The following is a 16,937-nucleotide window of genomic DNA, read 5'->3' on the forward strand; positions in this document are numbered from 1 at the left end:
TACAATTAAAACATAAAAAAGCACCCACAACATTGAGAAAGTGACAGAAATGTGGGGGGAAAAAAGCAATAATGTTGAAAAAAAAGTGACCAAAACTCCTTTTTTTTTCATGGTTGACAGGAAGACAACACAAGGGTTAAGATTTTACATTTAGAACATATCAGTTTCTAAAATGAAATGAAATATGATGCATACAATTATTATAAAATATGTTACAACTGTCTCTACGTAGACCAAATGTGTTAATGAAACAGTATTAATATACAAAACCATAATACGGTTAAAGCAACATTCTGCATAATGAGTAAGGATGGTGGAAAAAATCGATACAGCATACTAACGCGATATTTTTATTTATGGCGTCCGGTAATTCCCACCCATAATAATGAGCGCTTTTATCTTTAATGCTACTTACTAACATTTTTAAGGCAGAGCTCCCGGAAGTCGGAGGTTATTGCTAATTCATTTATTATTGCTCTGATATGATTTTTGTTACTCAAAACAAAGAAATCACCTAGATAGATATAGCCTTTTATTATTTAGACTCATGGTCCATAAAAAAAAAAAAAAAAAAATACAAAAGCAACAACAGAGAACATACAGATACACAAGACAGACACCAATCAAATAAGACAACTATACCAGTAATCCAAAGGGGGACTGGTATCGCAGAGCACTGAACCTTGGGTCATCAAATGTAAAAGACAGAGTTACAGAAGAATTCAAGCGACCGATCCATTTATACATCAAATTCCTCAGTAAAGCGGAGAAAGGAATAACTCCTGCTTGACAAACAAGTCACTTGCACTACACCACCTGGGTTTCCCAAGTAGAATACGCAAACAGTCATTATAAGCGACCGCACTATTGTAGCTTGCCTTTTTAAACTTGACCCACATGGGGGCAGTGTAAAATAGTACAATATGCTTTAAAGAGTTTGTCTTGACAGTAACAGAACACCAGGAAAACTTCCTGGCAAGTATGTTAGCTGCATATATAACAGCGACGTTGCCTATACATGTCCTCATCATGACATTTGTGTTATGATGTGACCCAAATACTTAATTTTGCATCCAACGTAAGCACATGCCCGCAAGATGGAAAGATGAAAATTTAGGTCCTTATCCTCTTTAACTCTACAAAACATAACCAGACTCTTCTTGCCATTATATTTCACGTCATATTCAACCCCATATTTGGAACATATATTTAACAGCTCTTGAAACCCTGCACTGCTAGGGGAGACAACAGCCAAGTCATCAGCATACATGAGATGGTTCACTAGTATGTTACCCATCATGCATCCTGTCTTACACTGTCTCAGCTGGTCAGACAGGTCATCCATGTAAATATTAAAAAGGGCCGGAGATAATATCCCCCCCTGACGGACGCCATTACCGACACCAAACGGACTAGAGAAGACATCCCCCCATTTGATCTGTATGCTCTGATTGGAATACCAAAAAGCCAGGATCCTGATTATACCATTTGGTACTCCTCTTTGGCTCAGTTTTAAAAACAGCTTGTGGTGATTAACTCGGTCAAAAGCCTTGGAGGCATCAATAAAACCAATAAAAACAGAGGATTTTTGTCTTCTGTAGGTTCCCACCATTTCCTTAAGTGCATAGATACATAGATCAGTACCATGCTTGGCCTTGAAACCAAACTGGTATCTGAACTATACAAATAAACACACAACCTATTAATAAAATTCTTTCCAGGACTTTTGATAATACACTAGCTAAAGCAATAGGTCTATAATGTCCACACTCCCAACCTTTCCTGCTTTGTCCTTAATGACAGGCACCAAAGTAATGGACAACAGAGAGTCTGGTAACACCCCATGAGACATAAAACCAGTAAAACAAATGGCAAGAAGAACTGCAACCCTCGGGCTGGCCCATTTCAGGTGCTCTGCAGTAATATGATCTGATCCGCTAGCTTTATTATCAGCTAGCTGTGTTAAAGCTAGATGGATCTCATTGGCTGTAATTCCAACTTTTTCACCATAGACGACATGGCCAACTTCATACGGTTCACTTTTAACACAATTAAATAGGTCAAAGTAATGTTGCCTCCACAACTCTGCTATGTTATCAGCCCCAGAGACGCCCTCTACGTTGCATGGTAATGATGTACTGTCCCTGTTCAGAGCTCTCACCTCCTTCCAAAAGCCATTAACATCACTACCTAGGAGCTTTTCAGCCATAGAGTCCGCCCTATTTCTTTCTCGTGTTTGTTGACATAAACGTAGTGCATATTTATAACTTGCATTAGTACGCTTTTTGAGTTCCAGACTGGCCCCTCTCTGGCCTGCCTGCCTGAACCCAGGCCTCAAATGCAACCTTCGCTTCAGCATGGTGAACTGTACATATCTATTCCACCTGGCTTGATGCTCTCTCTTTTATAAGGATAGATAAATAATGGCCTGCTGGCCTCATACACAGAACCCACAATACGTTCATACATAGTACGAAGGTCATCACGGTGAGAACTAATGTTACAATTTACATCAGAACCAAAACAGCATCCTTGGGCAGATATATATGCTAAAAGTACATCAGATCTACTGCAGTATGAGCACAGTTGTTCATTAGTTACCTTAGACCAATCCAGTTTAGCCTTCGGGCCCCATTAGCCTCCTGAGCTCTCAGGAAGGCGCACAGTCAAGTGACCTAATAAAAGGAATGTGATCAGACATGGACGCCTCAACACAACTCTATTGAACTTAGGCTAGAATGGGCATCAGATGTACTGATGCAGTGGTCAAGCCATGATGTAGTGTGCCAGGCCTCACTATATAAGAGTAGCTATCTGCAGGTAAGAGCATTTGGCTGGATAATATAAATATTATCATCACAGAACTGTAGCAAATGCCTAGAAAACGAACTCTTGTTGAAATATCAGCATTCATATCTCCCACACATAAACACTACTGGAATGGTTATCAGAAATAAAAGAGTTAATGAAAGCCAGTCTATTAAAGTATTCATCTTCATTTTGATGTGACTCATATGGTGTGTATACATTCAGAGGTTTTAAAACCTAGAGGTTTTATGTATCTTACTTTGAAATATTTGATAGGAAGTATTAGATTCCATGAGAAGTTTGACTGGGTATTTTCTAAGCGAGTGCACAGCAGAGTGTGTATGTGCACAGTAGATTGCAGCCATTTCTGTCTTCGGTCTGTGTCCTGTAATTCTACGTTGTGTGGGAGGAGTATCTCCGGTCTGTAACACAAATTTGGGAGTAACGTTTACAACAACTTCGATTTTTCTTACCGTCTTCTCGGCTGGCTCGCTTGCCAGCTGAATCTCGTCGGGATGGACCCAGCAAGCCGATACCAAGTGGTGAGTGAGGGCAGAGGAGATCCAGACAGCGTTTGATAGCTCGGCCTGCCTGTCACAGGAAACAAGGCCTTGCTAGAATTGGCGAGTTAAGGCATTGAAAAACAAAACTATTCAAGTAGAATACGCTATATTATGTAAACACGAAAACAACACGTGTAACGTTAATGTTAGCTTTCTTCTGAACGATTACTTCTGTTGTATTTTGGCTTTATTTCTTTTCTCGAATTGTTTTGTTATGGCAGTTAGCCTCTCAAGCACTTCCGCATCTTGTAGGCCTCGAAAGTTAACATCCTAAATATATAAATACTATCCTAAACTGTGTTACACACTTATTATACATTCTCCTGGGTATACTTACTTGATAACTATGAAACCTCTGTTAAGCTACGCGACTGTTGACAAGCTAGCTAACATGGTAAAGAAGCTTAGCTGGAAGTTAGCGTTAGCAGGGGACGTTGTCGTTAACTGGCTAATATTAAATGTAACGTTAACGTGAGTTTAAATGCACTTTTTTAAAGCCACTTAGTCATGTGATAAGTGATACATTAGCAAACCCCCATGTTAGTTATTGAAGTCCAAAGGGCTATTAAGAGTCCTTTGAACGGAATTATAATAATAACTGAGTAACTAATATATTTCCAAGGTCTGACTTTATTCCATCTCCTAGCAGACATTTTACTAAGACATCCTATTGAGACATTAAGTGAGTTATTCATGGACCTAAACGTCGTGTTCCCAGTAGCCTACTAGTCAAAAGCAATATTGAGTTTAAAAAAAGGGCAACCTCACAATAATATGAATATTTGGGGTAACTGGCATTTTAAACGTGGAATGTATTGCTTTTCTAAAAGTGTCACCAGACGTATAAAAGTAACAACAGTGGCTGAGATATTTTGGAAACCGTTACATGAGTCCCATGAGCCAAAGCAAATCAGCAGTGTGCTCGAACTTTTCAACACTGAACAAAGTGCAAATCTCACACAATAATCCAGTTTTTGTAAAAATGAACATCTGCACAACAACGGGGTTCTCTCATTTTCAACACGTTCGGACCAAACTGATAAAAGTGACGGGATGTTGTGGTTTGTACAACAGCCCAGTCTTCATGTCATTATGCCTACGTTTACACTTTTCATTCCTCCACACATTTTGCCCTCTAGCTATCTTATTCTTCTCCAAATAATACTGTGATTTCTGCAAGTATGGGGCACTGCTGCTCTGAGTGGGCCTGCATAAGTTTTGGGTATATTTGGACACACAAGGAAGCTTGTGGTTATGAAGATCTTATGTAATCCCCTGTGTGTGGGGGTGCATTATGCTTTGATTCCAAGCCAGTCGTCACCCACTCATTCACTCACTGCCTTGTGCATTGACCCTGCCCTGGAGTTTTACAAAATGGCTTGAATTTCAATTTTAGAATTTTATCTGCATGGTGATGAACAAAGTTCCTTTTAATTAAAACTATGATTCTTTGGTCAGTAGTTGATTGGGCTCTCCTGGGATGTTTTAGTTATCAGTATGAAGTCAGCTGTAATTACGAAGGGCGTTTCCCCATCTGCACTGTGGTGTTTTACCACAACATGACTATAGCCACTTCGTCATGGAAAATGTTAAATAAAATATTGAAAATGTAATACAAAGTAACTGACATGATAAAAACCAACGTCAAGTAAAAAAAAAAAAAAAAAGAAAAGAGGAAAAAAAAAAAAGAAGTTAGGCGAGGGAATTAAATTAAAACTGGATTAAAAAGCAGTATAGGGAATAAAAAGACAGGTCAGCAGATGACTTGACAGAAGTCAAGCAGCCTCAGACTGAGCTAAAAGCAATATGATGGATACAAACTTTCAATCTATTTGTAGTCAAAACTTAACCAAGCTTAGGGTGACTCTGGTTTCTTCCATCCTGGACCGTATTGTCCTATGTTTTTGTGTGTAAGTGACTAATGGGAACAACAATCTTTGACATTGGTCCGGTATTAAGCAAGACCGCTGCAGTCAGCGAAACAAGCTTATGTCACATTTCGTACAGTTATAAGGCAATTGCGCAGTTTTTTTCAGAAAAAGTGCGTGTTTTGCCACTGTCAGGCTCAGAATAATATTCTAAGTGTCTGACAACATTATGGAAAGGATTTCTAAGGACGTTGTCTTTTCTGTTAAAGAGTAAGATCCTTCTTTTGAACATATATACATCTGTGAAATTGCATTCGGTAAAGCCACCAGAATCCATGTAAATAAAAATAAAAATGTTAGCATCGTAAAATGCACTTCATTCAATACTGGACGGACCCATTTTAAAGATTGTTACACCCATAGATATAGAACAATACATTCAATATGTATGGTTACACCTATCAACCTATCAGTCACGTTTTACACACAAAAATATAGAGAAATAGGGTCTAGGTTGAAAACCCCCCCTGAAATTACCCTTTAACTCCAAAACTAAAATTGCAAAACAGCAAACCTAATAAAAGTATTTGACTAAAATGGTAGAAGCAGAAGGGTTAGGCTATGTTTGGTCTATCAACACAGGCAAGCAAAACAACAGTCTACTATTGCATCCCAACTTGGACATCGTGTTCTTACAGCCGCCACTTATCCTTTTCACATGCGTCGTTCCGAAGTTTTGTTTCACGGCTCTGAACAAGTTGAACTTGCTCAGCCATATTAAAATAGCATTTGCTAATCTTTGTGTTGTGTCAGCAGTATAACATACACAATTCCTGTGGTTGTTATCTTATAAAACTGGGTAGTGTAGCATTGTCCTGAAGGTGAAATACAAGTGAATGAACCGTAAAGCCACAACAATATATGTGCTGCTGATTTTTCACCTCATAATATAGGATTAAAAAAAAGTTTCATTTTATCAAGGCCAATATCAGCTTTATTGATGTTATTGAGCACAAGGTCTCATAATGCCATCTGGGTTGGAGTTAACTTTCTAGAGGGCACCTCTTAATGAAAGTCACAAAGAAGATTATGAGGATTTACTCCCTCACTTTGCCCACCCAGATTTCCCGCCATTTGCTCTGTAACCGCCATGTTCCCGTCGCCCCGCTGTAATTTCAGAGGGTGTTTGGCTCTTTGGTTTGGCAATAATGTAACTGACTCTCTCAGCTGTGGCGGGGACGCTTATTAACTGATTACATGTGTATCACTTCTCCAGAGACCTTCCTCTGTTGACATACCGATGTAGTCTCAAGTCTCTTGTGCTTACAGTGTCAAACATTCTTCTGAGGGCACACAGATAAGTTCTTACCCTACGCCCGGGCAGACATATGTACCCCAGTCATTTTATTCCAACACATACTTCCAAATAGCAGTTCCAGTTGTAATCCTTAGTTGTAAATTGTGTGGCAGCTTCACAGTAAAAGCCACATGTCAGTTTAACGCTTTCAATGTGAAGCAGCGGCAGTAGGAAATGTTGTTTGCTTTAGTGGTAAATAAATACCGCTCTGACACAGTGTAAGAGAGTGAGCAGTAACGAGTGAAGCTGTCATCACAGAGATAAAATGGAGGTGGTTTACCTTGTGGGTAAGCAATCGGAATCCAGTGCAGAATTGGTGGACCCAGCCTCCACCAGAAATATATACTACTAAGATGTAACCCATTACATACTGTATGTCATTGAAAATTATTCCTTCACAAATATTGTGTATACCACGTATTCAGCTTGAAATTCACTTCAACATGACCCACATTTTGTGCTGACAAACAAAAACAGATTGTGCTCATTTAGTTACATAACTACCCGCTATCAGAAAACGGTACCAATGTCCGACTATTAAAAACTTGGCTAAATACGTCGCTTAAAATAACAATCTTCTTCTGCCCGGCAAAAAAAATACAAGATTGATGCCAGTTTTAGAAACTTGGCACATTGTGAACATCCCCTCTAGCAGCCACGCTTTTTGGCTGACTGATCAGCTGATCTGCTTGTGCCGATTCCTCTCCCCCCCCACCCACACTGTGTCCTCCTCTTCTCTAGCTGGACAATGAGGATGACTCTTCGGAGGCCTCAACCAGTGAGCAGCAGCCTTGCACTTCTGCTACAGCCCAGGCTGGTATGTCCAGCCAGGAGCAGAACCAGGCCGGCCCGGCGCCTGCCGCGGTAGCAGAGGAAGCATCGGGATCAGGGACTCAGGGGGAGGCAGAGGCACCTCCACCCCCTTACGCCTCCATTGACCTGGGAGCAACCGCCGCAGCGCCCGGTAAGTACGGGATTACTTCCTATTTTGTCGACGCCCAGCGTTTTCCCTACCACTATACGGCTTAGGCCCACAAGCCCTGTTGCGCAGCACCTAAGCCGAATGGCTGTAAAAATCAATGTGCGCATCAAAACTACATTACTTGATTAAATGACTCAGATCTAATGATTGTAGTTGGTACCCAGTAGACTTCCTAAGCAAGTTTTGTCTTTAATTAGCTTCTCTAGATTTTACAATGTTTTATACATAGATATGGTAATAGTAATAATGATCCAAAATGATTGGAAATTGCATTTTTCTTGAGGGAGGACACCTAAATCCCCCACCAAATATATATGCACATATGTCGTCCACCAACCTAGGGAAAACACTGCATTTTTTTTGCAGCAGCTTCGTTTTTAGTGTGGTTACATGCTTCCTAAAATAGCAAAAGCAGCAGTTTCGAGGCAACTTCTGGATGTCTTAAGTCATGAGTCAGTGTTCATTTCCATGGCAGCATTACCACATTATGGGCCGCTACTTAGCTAGATACTGCATGCGGTCCTATTTCTTCACTTTGTCTTCTCCTTCTCTGTCATTCACACAGAGACTAGTTACCGTGGTGACTTCCCAGTGCCTCCGCCCTACAGTGTCGCCACATCACTGCCGACATATGACGAAGCGGAGAAGGCCAAAGCGGTCGCCATGGCTACCTCCACTGTGGAGGTGATGCCACAGGTGAGGACAAACGCTCACACACATGCTCCTTTTGCTATTTGAAAAACACATTTTCTGTGTTTTTATGGGCTTGTTTTATCAACGTTCTTCCATAAAAGCAGCATAGATTCAGACCTGGGCTTCATTATAACATCTGCAAGTTATTCTTGTGGTGTGTGTGTAGAATTTAAGTTACATGTCCGTAGAGTGGGGTTTATCTCAAAGTATGCTACATCTAAACTACCCCAGCCAACGGATATGTACATACAAAAGACATGGTAATAATTGGTCACATCACAAGTCATTTATTTTTAGAACTGTTGGAGCATTTATCGAGATGGCAACGCCCATAAAAAGTTCTCAGGGCGAGAGAGGTCAAACGTGTTTCTCAACCCATCTGTTAACTGTGTTACCGCGTGTTTTTAATCAAACTCCTATGTACATTTTGTTTGTATCCAGGTTGAGGAATTCCCTCCCAGGGATGATTTCAGTGACGCTGATCAGCTTCGAGTTGGGAACGATGGAATCTTCATGTTGGCCTTTTTCAGTAAGTCTGTCTCATATTACCATTTTTAAAGCTTCTGTTATTTTAGTAAGTTAGTCTTAGTAATGTAGTTGCCTTTTTTAAGTTTTCCTAATCAGCCTCCATCTCTAAAAATCATTCCAATTCATCAATACCCCAGTGCTTTTATTTTGAAAATTACCATAGCATTTCTAAAATAAAATATCACAAAAAATGTAAATTCAATGCTGTTGTTACATAAATAATTGTTCCTTATTGTATCAGAAAATTAATTGTTAAATTGTCATGACTATTTTCTTTCTTTTTTGTTGTTGTTGTAAAGCAAAATGACTTAAGTGTCTTTGTGTTTGTCCCTCTAGTGGCCTTCCTGTTCAACTGGATCGGGTTCTGTCTTTCCTTCTGTCTGACCAATACCATCGCAGGACGCTACGGAGCCATCTGCGGATTCGGCCTTTCCCTCATTAAGTGGATTCTCATCGTCAGGGTATGTTGACAGTTGCTTTTTTTTTTGCAATATCAGTGCTGAATTGAATTGTAACCTTCATAAACCATTCTGAAAGTGATGATCTTTGTGTTCAGTTCTCCGACTACTTCACTGGCTACTTTAATGGGCAGTACTGGCTCTGGTGGATCTTCCTGTTGCTCGGTGAGTGTGTGTGTATATATATATATATATATATATATATATTTTTTTTAAGTTCTTTATCAAGGCATTTTGCCGACTCTTAATTGGAGATCTCTGTTGTGAGTTGAACTGTGCCTTCCCTCCACAGGTCTCCTGCTGTTCTTCAGGGGTTTTGTTAACTACCTTAAAGTCCGCAACATGTCCGAGAACATGGCCACCTCTCATAGAACACGCCTCTTCTTCCTCTACTAAAAGGTAAAGTAAAAGCTCTTCTATAAATAAAATAAAAAAATCACAATATCGCTGCTTGCTATTGGCATTGGTATGATAACCATCAGCAAATATATCACGGTATTGCAATTAAAGCTTTTAAAATGTATCATTTTTAAATGTCTGGCTAAAGACAACTTTTTCCATTGAACACAATGTATTTAATTTTCAATCACACAGCACACTGACAGGGAGAGAGGTTTCTGAACTGCACTTTCGGTCCTGTAAGACTCAAACCGCGGCGCGGTATACCCTGATACCGGATAACCGGCCCATGCCTAGCTTGCTCTAATTATTTTTTTGTGTAATTTCCCACAGGTTTCCACACCATCACCATTCCTTTCCAATGTGAAGTTCCCTCCCTTCCCCTCGAACAACCTGAGCGAGGAGCCTTGCAGTGCAGAGAGGAGACTGGGAAGAAAGGAAGGAAAGACGTAGGGAGACAGTGTTACCAGTCTCATTAAAAACATAACACGGCTCACTTCAAACTTCTGAACCGAGCCAAACAAAACGAGTCTACGATGATCTATCTTCTGGCTTCGTTTTCATTTTTCATTTTCCTTTGATTCTAAACACAGTTTGAAAAAACAAAAGCAAACAAAGCAGTCCCTCATACGTGTCAAGATGAATCTCTCAGGAGTAGGAGGGCTTTTTTCAGATACATGACCATGGTTCCCTGAGGCCAATTCAGCCTCCCATAATGAGATATCCAATATTTTAAGAGTCGCAGAGATGTTAAATGAAAACACAATGCAACTATTTCAATTAAACATTGTTGTAAATGTCAGAAACACAAAAGTTGCTCTAGTTCAATTGTGTAATCAGCTATGTTTGACAAAACCTATGTCCAGAAACATTAGGAATTTTAAAAATGGACAACATGCAAGAATTGAAAACCTACTCCGCCTTCGATATTAAAATCTCCTCTTCCAGCTTTTTCTACAACTTTTGCACATTACAATATATCTCGAGCAGTTTTAGCACTAGCTTTTCCATTCCAGATTTTTAAGTTCAGGGGATTTTGAATAAGTCTTACTGTTAAACCGTGATGTAGCATTTTTACGCCCTCGTTTACATGTGGTGTGGCCAAAGTCTGCCAACTTTAGTTGACAGTGTGCATCCTTCTAACATCAACAATTAAGAAGCCAAGAGGAAAGATGGAAGATTTTCATCTCAAGGGCACTCAAATGTGCACAAACGAGGAAAACCAGAGTAACGCAGTGAGCGGTTTACATATCACAGACCCTGATGCATTTAGTGTTTTTAAAACAAACACAATTTCCGACTCGCCCACGCTTTTTCGTGTACCGTAACACGGCAAAATATGACAAAGGACAGAAAACTGCTTGGAATAAATTGAAACTCTTGATTAATGTCAATGTTTTTGAGACAACCAATTGTTAAATTAAGCCCTGACTTTGAACTTTGGGAGTTTTGAACTTACTGAAACAGGAAACAATGATTTTTCTATTGATACTCTCTGAGCCACTGAATAGAAAAAGAGGATGCCAGGCAGTCAATGAAAGTCGGTAAAATGTGCGTATTTACTAAAAATACTAAAAAAAAAAGATTGTAAACTGAACCTAATATATGTGATACATGTGCGCAATAAGATCTCCATACATTTTAATGAAAACTGTCATGCTAAGCTGACCTATGCAGTACAGATGTTCATCAATCATGACCTTTTTAGAGGGCTACAGTTTCTCTGTTTGAATCAAAGAAAAATAAAAAGCGTCTGCCTAACTACCAAAAAACTACTACTTTATAATCTGTTTTTAACCATATGTTACAGCACGACACATTTGTCACCTTTCCTGGGCTCAGTTTATCAAAACAAGCTGCTTTTTGTTCTTCTCAAACTCCACACTGGCAAAACAGTGTCTGTAAGCTACGGAGGAGCGCAGCGAATCAGCGGAGGCTCCTTGGACAAATCAGTGTTTTTAGACTACACAGGCTGCTCTAGGCTGATCGGTGGAAAGGGGCCCAAAAGCAGGACTAAGTGGAAAGTGAGCACCTGCTTCAGGGCTGTGGAAGGGGAACTGATAGTAAGCATTTTAAATACAACTTGAGAAGAGTTGTACGCAATTCAGTTCTCTGTAAGGACCTACGTTAGTCGTGGAGTTAAAGTCCTGTGATCATGGAATAGTTTTGCCATTAGAGATTGAGATCCATCAGACCAGAGTGAAGCGGTAGTTAATTTTTTGGGACAAAGCTGACATGCCCTTTGAACAAGCTGCACAATATTTGTGTGTGTGCTGCACACATTTGCCAACACAAGGATTTAAATTACCAGTAAAGCAGAAGAAAAATGTAATAAAAGCTATTAAAATGTGACTGTTTGGGCATGTTGTGCATGATTTTGAGAAACCTAACACATGTATCTCTCTTTGAGATTTTAGCTTTTATGATTAGATAAAAATGTTCTTTTTGTGGAGCGAGAAACTTTTGGTGATGTAACATAGCTCCTATTAGAAAGGTGGATTCTGTGTGGAGGAAAACACTTTTTAACATGTGATAAACTGAGAATGACATCAGCAGCTGTTGCCAGAGGTCAGGGGGTACAGTCCAGTGGGAGTGCCGTAGTCTTTGAGCTTTTGCGCTTTGAAAATGGAGCCTGACAAAGAAGAAAAACATGTTTTTTTTCCCAATATTTTTTTCGTCATCCAGAAAACAAAATGTATATACCAGCTTATGCCAATTCATAATATTTGCACTTTGAAGAACTTCTGTACAGTTTGATTTGTGAATCTGCATAACTTGTGGTGGTAAGAGAAAAAAGAAGAAGAAAAAAATCGTTGCCATCCACGTTTTACAACTGGAATACTTAATCATCCCCGATGGATAATTTGCCTTTTGCACTTTTTATTTTTCAATAATAATATTGTTATTGTGTGTCTTGTTTCAGCGCTTTTAGCCTACTGTGACAGTTTAAGTATTGCCCAACTTTTTCATGCTTTTTTTTTCTGGTCATATCCAACTAAAGCCTATATATATATATTTTTTTTTTGCAATATCAAGGTCTTTCAACAAATTAAAGCTCTGCTGCATGATTTATCCACCTGAATGAGTGGGGTAGAATTAATCTAGTACAATTACATTTCTTTGTAAATAAATAAATAAATAAATAAATAAAAAATGGGAAGGCAGCCAAACTATTTTTTTTGTCTTAAGATAATTCTTGTAATGTCTTCTGAAGCGGTTGTTGTGCATTTATCGTAACTGGAATGAAATTGACAAATGATTTCTTGCAAAAATGCCAATAAAGTTCAAAAGCCTGTCGGTTACGTTTTACTCTTTTTTCTTTTTTTTTTTCTTTTTTTTTTGCACTTAAAACCTGAATTTTGTAAGTGTAACTCACAAGCAAACTAGTATTAAGATCATGGAGACTTACTGGCTATCATCCAGCCAATCATCAGGCTCTTAGTGTGAAACTGACCCTGAACCAGCTTCCCGGGCCATTCTCTGTCGCATTATCTCCCCCCCGGGCCTTCTGTTCATAGCTCAATAAAGAAGAAAATATAATATTCAAACAATAACTATGTGAAGTAAAAAAAAAAAAAAAAAGCCCTGAAATGCATGTGTGTTATCTTTATGGCATTTGGGCACGCATTAACTGTACCACTAAGGGCAAAGAAAACATTAACACAAGGAAAGCCGTGTAGATGGCGAGGGGAAGCTTCAGACAACACGGCTTCAGTGCCTTTAAGAAAACAAATAAGAAATGATTACTTTGATTTATGACCAAATACTAAGAAACTAATGATGTTCCCGTACGCCTCAGATGCACTTCAGATACTAAGATGATGAACATTGCTCATATTCATTCATTTACTCAGTCATTCAACCTTTAGTCATAATCGGGAGATCATTGAGGGACAGCCCTCCTTTTAAATGTCCTCAAGTCAATTACAAAGACATAAACAGAACACGGATAATCCAATCATAGGAAACATATAGAAAGACAATAGAACATTCTGAACTGGAAAATGATGTAATAAACAAATTAAGATGATACGGATGCAAAAGAAAGTGCAACTATGTGAATCAGGTACAAGTAGAAGTTTGCATGTTCCAAAGCAGATTTCTAAATTATCTAAGAGGTTGTACTTTGTTCCAGGAGTCGGGGTGCACTAAAACTAAAAGCAGTCTTTTCAGACCGAGCTTGTGGAAAATGAAGCAAAAGCCTGTCAGCAGTCTTATAATGTCCCTCTGAGTGACAGAGACGTCCTGTAAGGTAGAGCCTTGTAGATAAAGAGATACCAGTGAGTGTCACATCTTTCTTGGAGAGAAGGCCACCCATTACTTTCACATCAAAACGATGACGTGTGTGACAGGCCTGACTGGTTATTAGTCACAATGTCCACTAGATGGAGACAAATACTGCTACTGACACTACTGTGATGGTTTCATTAGCAGCTCAGTACACATTCTGTATTTGGGTCAAAGCTGCTATCACTGGCGAAGCTCTTTAACTTAAGTATGTCCTTCTTTATGCGTGTCTTTGGGTTTTCTGTTAATTCATTGCTTCATTCAATTCATGAGCAAACTTCAGGACACTCATGGGTCATCTTTAGCCTCTTTTCCACCAACAAGATCCTTGTTTCTCTTTGCTGAGATAAAAAGGAAATGACGGTAGAGGTTTTTCATCTGAAAACCTTTATATTCAGTTTAACTTTAGTGAGTATTGAGGCAAAGGGACTCGTCAACTATATGCACGAGGCTGCAGTAATATTGTCAAAGTCTGGGAGTGAGGGACCAGCGTGAGATAATTTCAGTTGAAAGGCTCTCACTTCTTTGATGTCAGCTTTATTATCTATTAAAAGTAAAAGCATTCCTGAAATATTGATTTAATACCTCTTATCCCATTTTATTATACAGCTCCTGTTTCATTGATGATCGGATATCTTATATCTATGATTTAGTCTCTCCAGAAGTCTGTTGTGCTGCTACACTGGTGATTTGTGACTCATTTTTTACTCTTGTCATTTTATTGAAGTTTAAATGGTGGTGCGACCCAACCACTGATCCGAGTTCAGCAGTCCAGCTCAGAGAGGCTTGATAAATATAAGCCAGGGGCTCTTTAGCACTGCTTTGGGAGTGCTTTTTGCTCTCTGCTAGATCAATGTCCACACAGCCCAGTGCCTCAGGCTATTAACTAGGCCCTCTGTCCTCACACAGCTGCCCATGTTAAAATCTAAAAGCTTGGTTTTATGTCAGAAGACACCACTGGTCAGAAGGCAGAAACATTACTAGGGCATTGAGGGGCTCTCTGTCAGCTCAAGATTGCGCCAAACTAGACAAACTGCGCTCAAAATAACATTTTGGTTGCAGCCTAAAATAGATCTGATTCAAAAACTATTTAGAATCAGAGTAGTGGAAACTGTGTTTGACACGTGCAATATTTATCGGTTTTAGTATCTGGAAGTGTAGCGCCAAACATTTATCTGATGAAGGTTGGCAAATTGCAACCCTTCAGGTTATCCCGCAGGAAGGTTGTTCAGCTCGGTGGCAAGTGTTTGTTTTTCCGACAAGGGCCCGGTTAGGGCCACTCACAGACTGATGGCAGCTTTAATGTAGAGCGCTAGTTTCTGTGATAACAGAATTTTATTTAGTTTTTACACTGTGCTCCCTCTGTATACTTTGTTTCCTTTTTTTATTTCATTCCATTTCATTTCATCTTTCTCTTGTTTTCAATGATGTTAATCTGGATTTTTGACCAGAGTGTCGTGAATTAGCTTCAGCTAAAAACACTATGATCAGATGACTGTGAATACTTATCCATGTTTTTTGTAATTATACCTATCTAAATAAAGCTTTAATACTACCAATACAACTACTACTACTACTACTACTACTACTACTACTACTAATAATAATAATAATAGAATCACAAATGGAATTGCGAAATTAAAAAATAAATAATTATAAGACAGATTCCGTAGTGCTGTAAACTAAGCCAGTGCTTAAAGCTAACTGGAGATTTGAAAAACGTTTTAAACAGAGCAGCCCCACTGTAACTGTAGTTTTAATACAAAACTTCCTTCCAATTGGTTTAGGCCTTAGGTGGGGGGCAATTTAGGTCCGGTGGGCCACCAGGCTTGCAATACACTGGGGGAAACCCTGCTTAAAATTTAAACATTTACAGCCTATTCCCCTGAAGCAGCTAAGTGAAAGCTTCATGTGTATCTATGGATTCATACAGAGTTGTACCATCAATCAAGGCCTGCAATAATGTTCTCCACAATGTCTTTTCATCAAAAACCTGTCCGTATTTTTTATTATTATTTCAGTTCAAAAAATCTAGTTCCATGTAAACAAGACTAGGAGTTAACTGCCATGCTTGCAGCTTTGTGAGTTTTTTGGCCAGGGGCCCTGTAGAAAGGCAATTTTCTATGGGCCCCTCCCTGCATCCATAACTGTTCATGCTAGTACCTTTTTGGGCCCTCCTCACATGAGGGTCCTGGGTACTCAGTCCCTTTTCCACCCCCAGACCGACGCCCCTGTTTCTGGCACAGCAGAGCTTTGTGATAAATGCTAACATATGCATGCTAAGCTGCTTATAACGACAATGCTTGCATATTAAGCAAGTATAATGTTTACCATGTTCACCATCTTATTTAAGCATGCTAACGTTTGCTAATTAGCACCAAAACAAACTGCAGAGTGGTAATAGTGTCATTCCATGTTTTACCACAAGGAGGCAGTGGTTGCACACGTTCCCTTCACCTGGGGGGGGGGGGGGGGGGGGGGGCGGGTAAGTAAAACCACAGACTTTATGTTGAGGTTTGGCTCCAGTGGAGATGTTACAGGTTAAGTAAAAGCGGCATGAGGTTCCTGTGATCGTCATGCTCTGCAGGCTCTGATCTTTATAGAAGAATAAAGAATAAAAATCAGGGATCCAGATCCAATTTATCCCATTGCTCTCTGCACCTCAGTGTAAGGGATGACAGTGACTTCTGGCAGTTTCATTCATCAAATGGAGATCAATACCGTTTGATCATGTTTTAGCCGGTAAACAAAAGTGCAGGAATCTGGACTCGTGACCTCACTCAAGACTCGACTTGAGCACTATCCGTTCTGTGAGGAGGGCCTCTGCATGTGCCACACCACGTTTGCCTGTTCACAGAGAAACATGTGAAGCTACAAGCTGTCTCCTGCCTCCTGACAGACTGGGCTCAGGTGTTGCACTTCCCTTCCTGTGTAAATTATACACCAGGTTTTGATAGGTGTCACATTAGACACAGGATGTTGCCCCCCCCCCCC

The 16,937-nt window shown here is 39.6% G+C and overlaps 1 protein-coding gene across 1 annotated transcript; it reads left to right on the forward strand.

Annotated features, from left to right (window-relative positions):
* Positions 1-3,083: 3,083 nt before the first annotated feature.
* On the forward strand, positions 3,084-12,965 carry ndfip2 (Nedd4 family interacting protein 2). The gene is made up of 8 exons (XM_032506771.1): positions 3,084-3,350; positions 7,338-7,560; positions 8,144-8,274; positions 8,713-8,800; positions 9,136-9,260; positions 9,356-9,422; positions 9,550-9,656; positions 9,990-12,965. Exons 1-7 carry the CDS (start codon positions 3,324-3,326, stop codon positions 9,651-9,653), a joined length of 765 nt encoding a protein of 254 aa, XP_032362662.1. The 5' UTR covers positions 3,084-3,323; the 3' UTR covers positions 9,654-9,656; positions 9,990-12,965.
* The last annotated feature ends 3,972 nt before the right edge of the window (positions 12,966-16,937 follow it).

This window comes from Etheostoma spectabile, chromosome 24 (genome assembly GCF_008692095.1).
Source record: "Etheostoma spectabile isolate EspeVRDwgs_2016 chromosome 24, UIUC_Espe_1.0, whole genome shotgun sequence".
Taxonomy (NCBI): Eukaryota; Metazoa; Chordata; class Actinopteri; order Perciformes; family Percidae; genus Etheostoma; species Etheostoma spectabile.

Coding starts and splice junctions, on each gene's coding strand:
- ndfip2 (XM_032506771.1), top strand. CDS start 3,324: ATGGACCCAGCAAGCCGATACCAAGTG. Junction 3,351..7,337: donor CAGCAAGCCGATACCAAGTG/GTGAGTGAGGGC, acceptor CCTCTTCTCTAG/CTGGACAATGAGGATGACTC. Junction 9,423..9,549: donor GTGGATCTTCCTGTTGCTCG/GTGAGTGTGTGT, acceptor TTCCCTCCACAG/GTCTCCTGCTGTTCTTCAGG.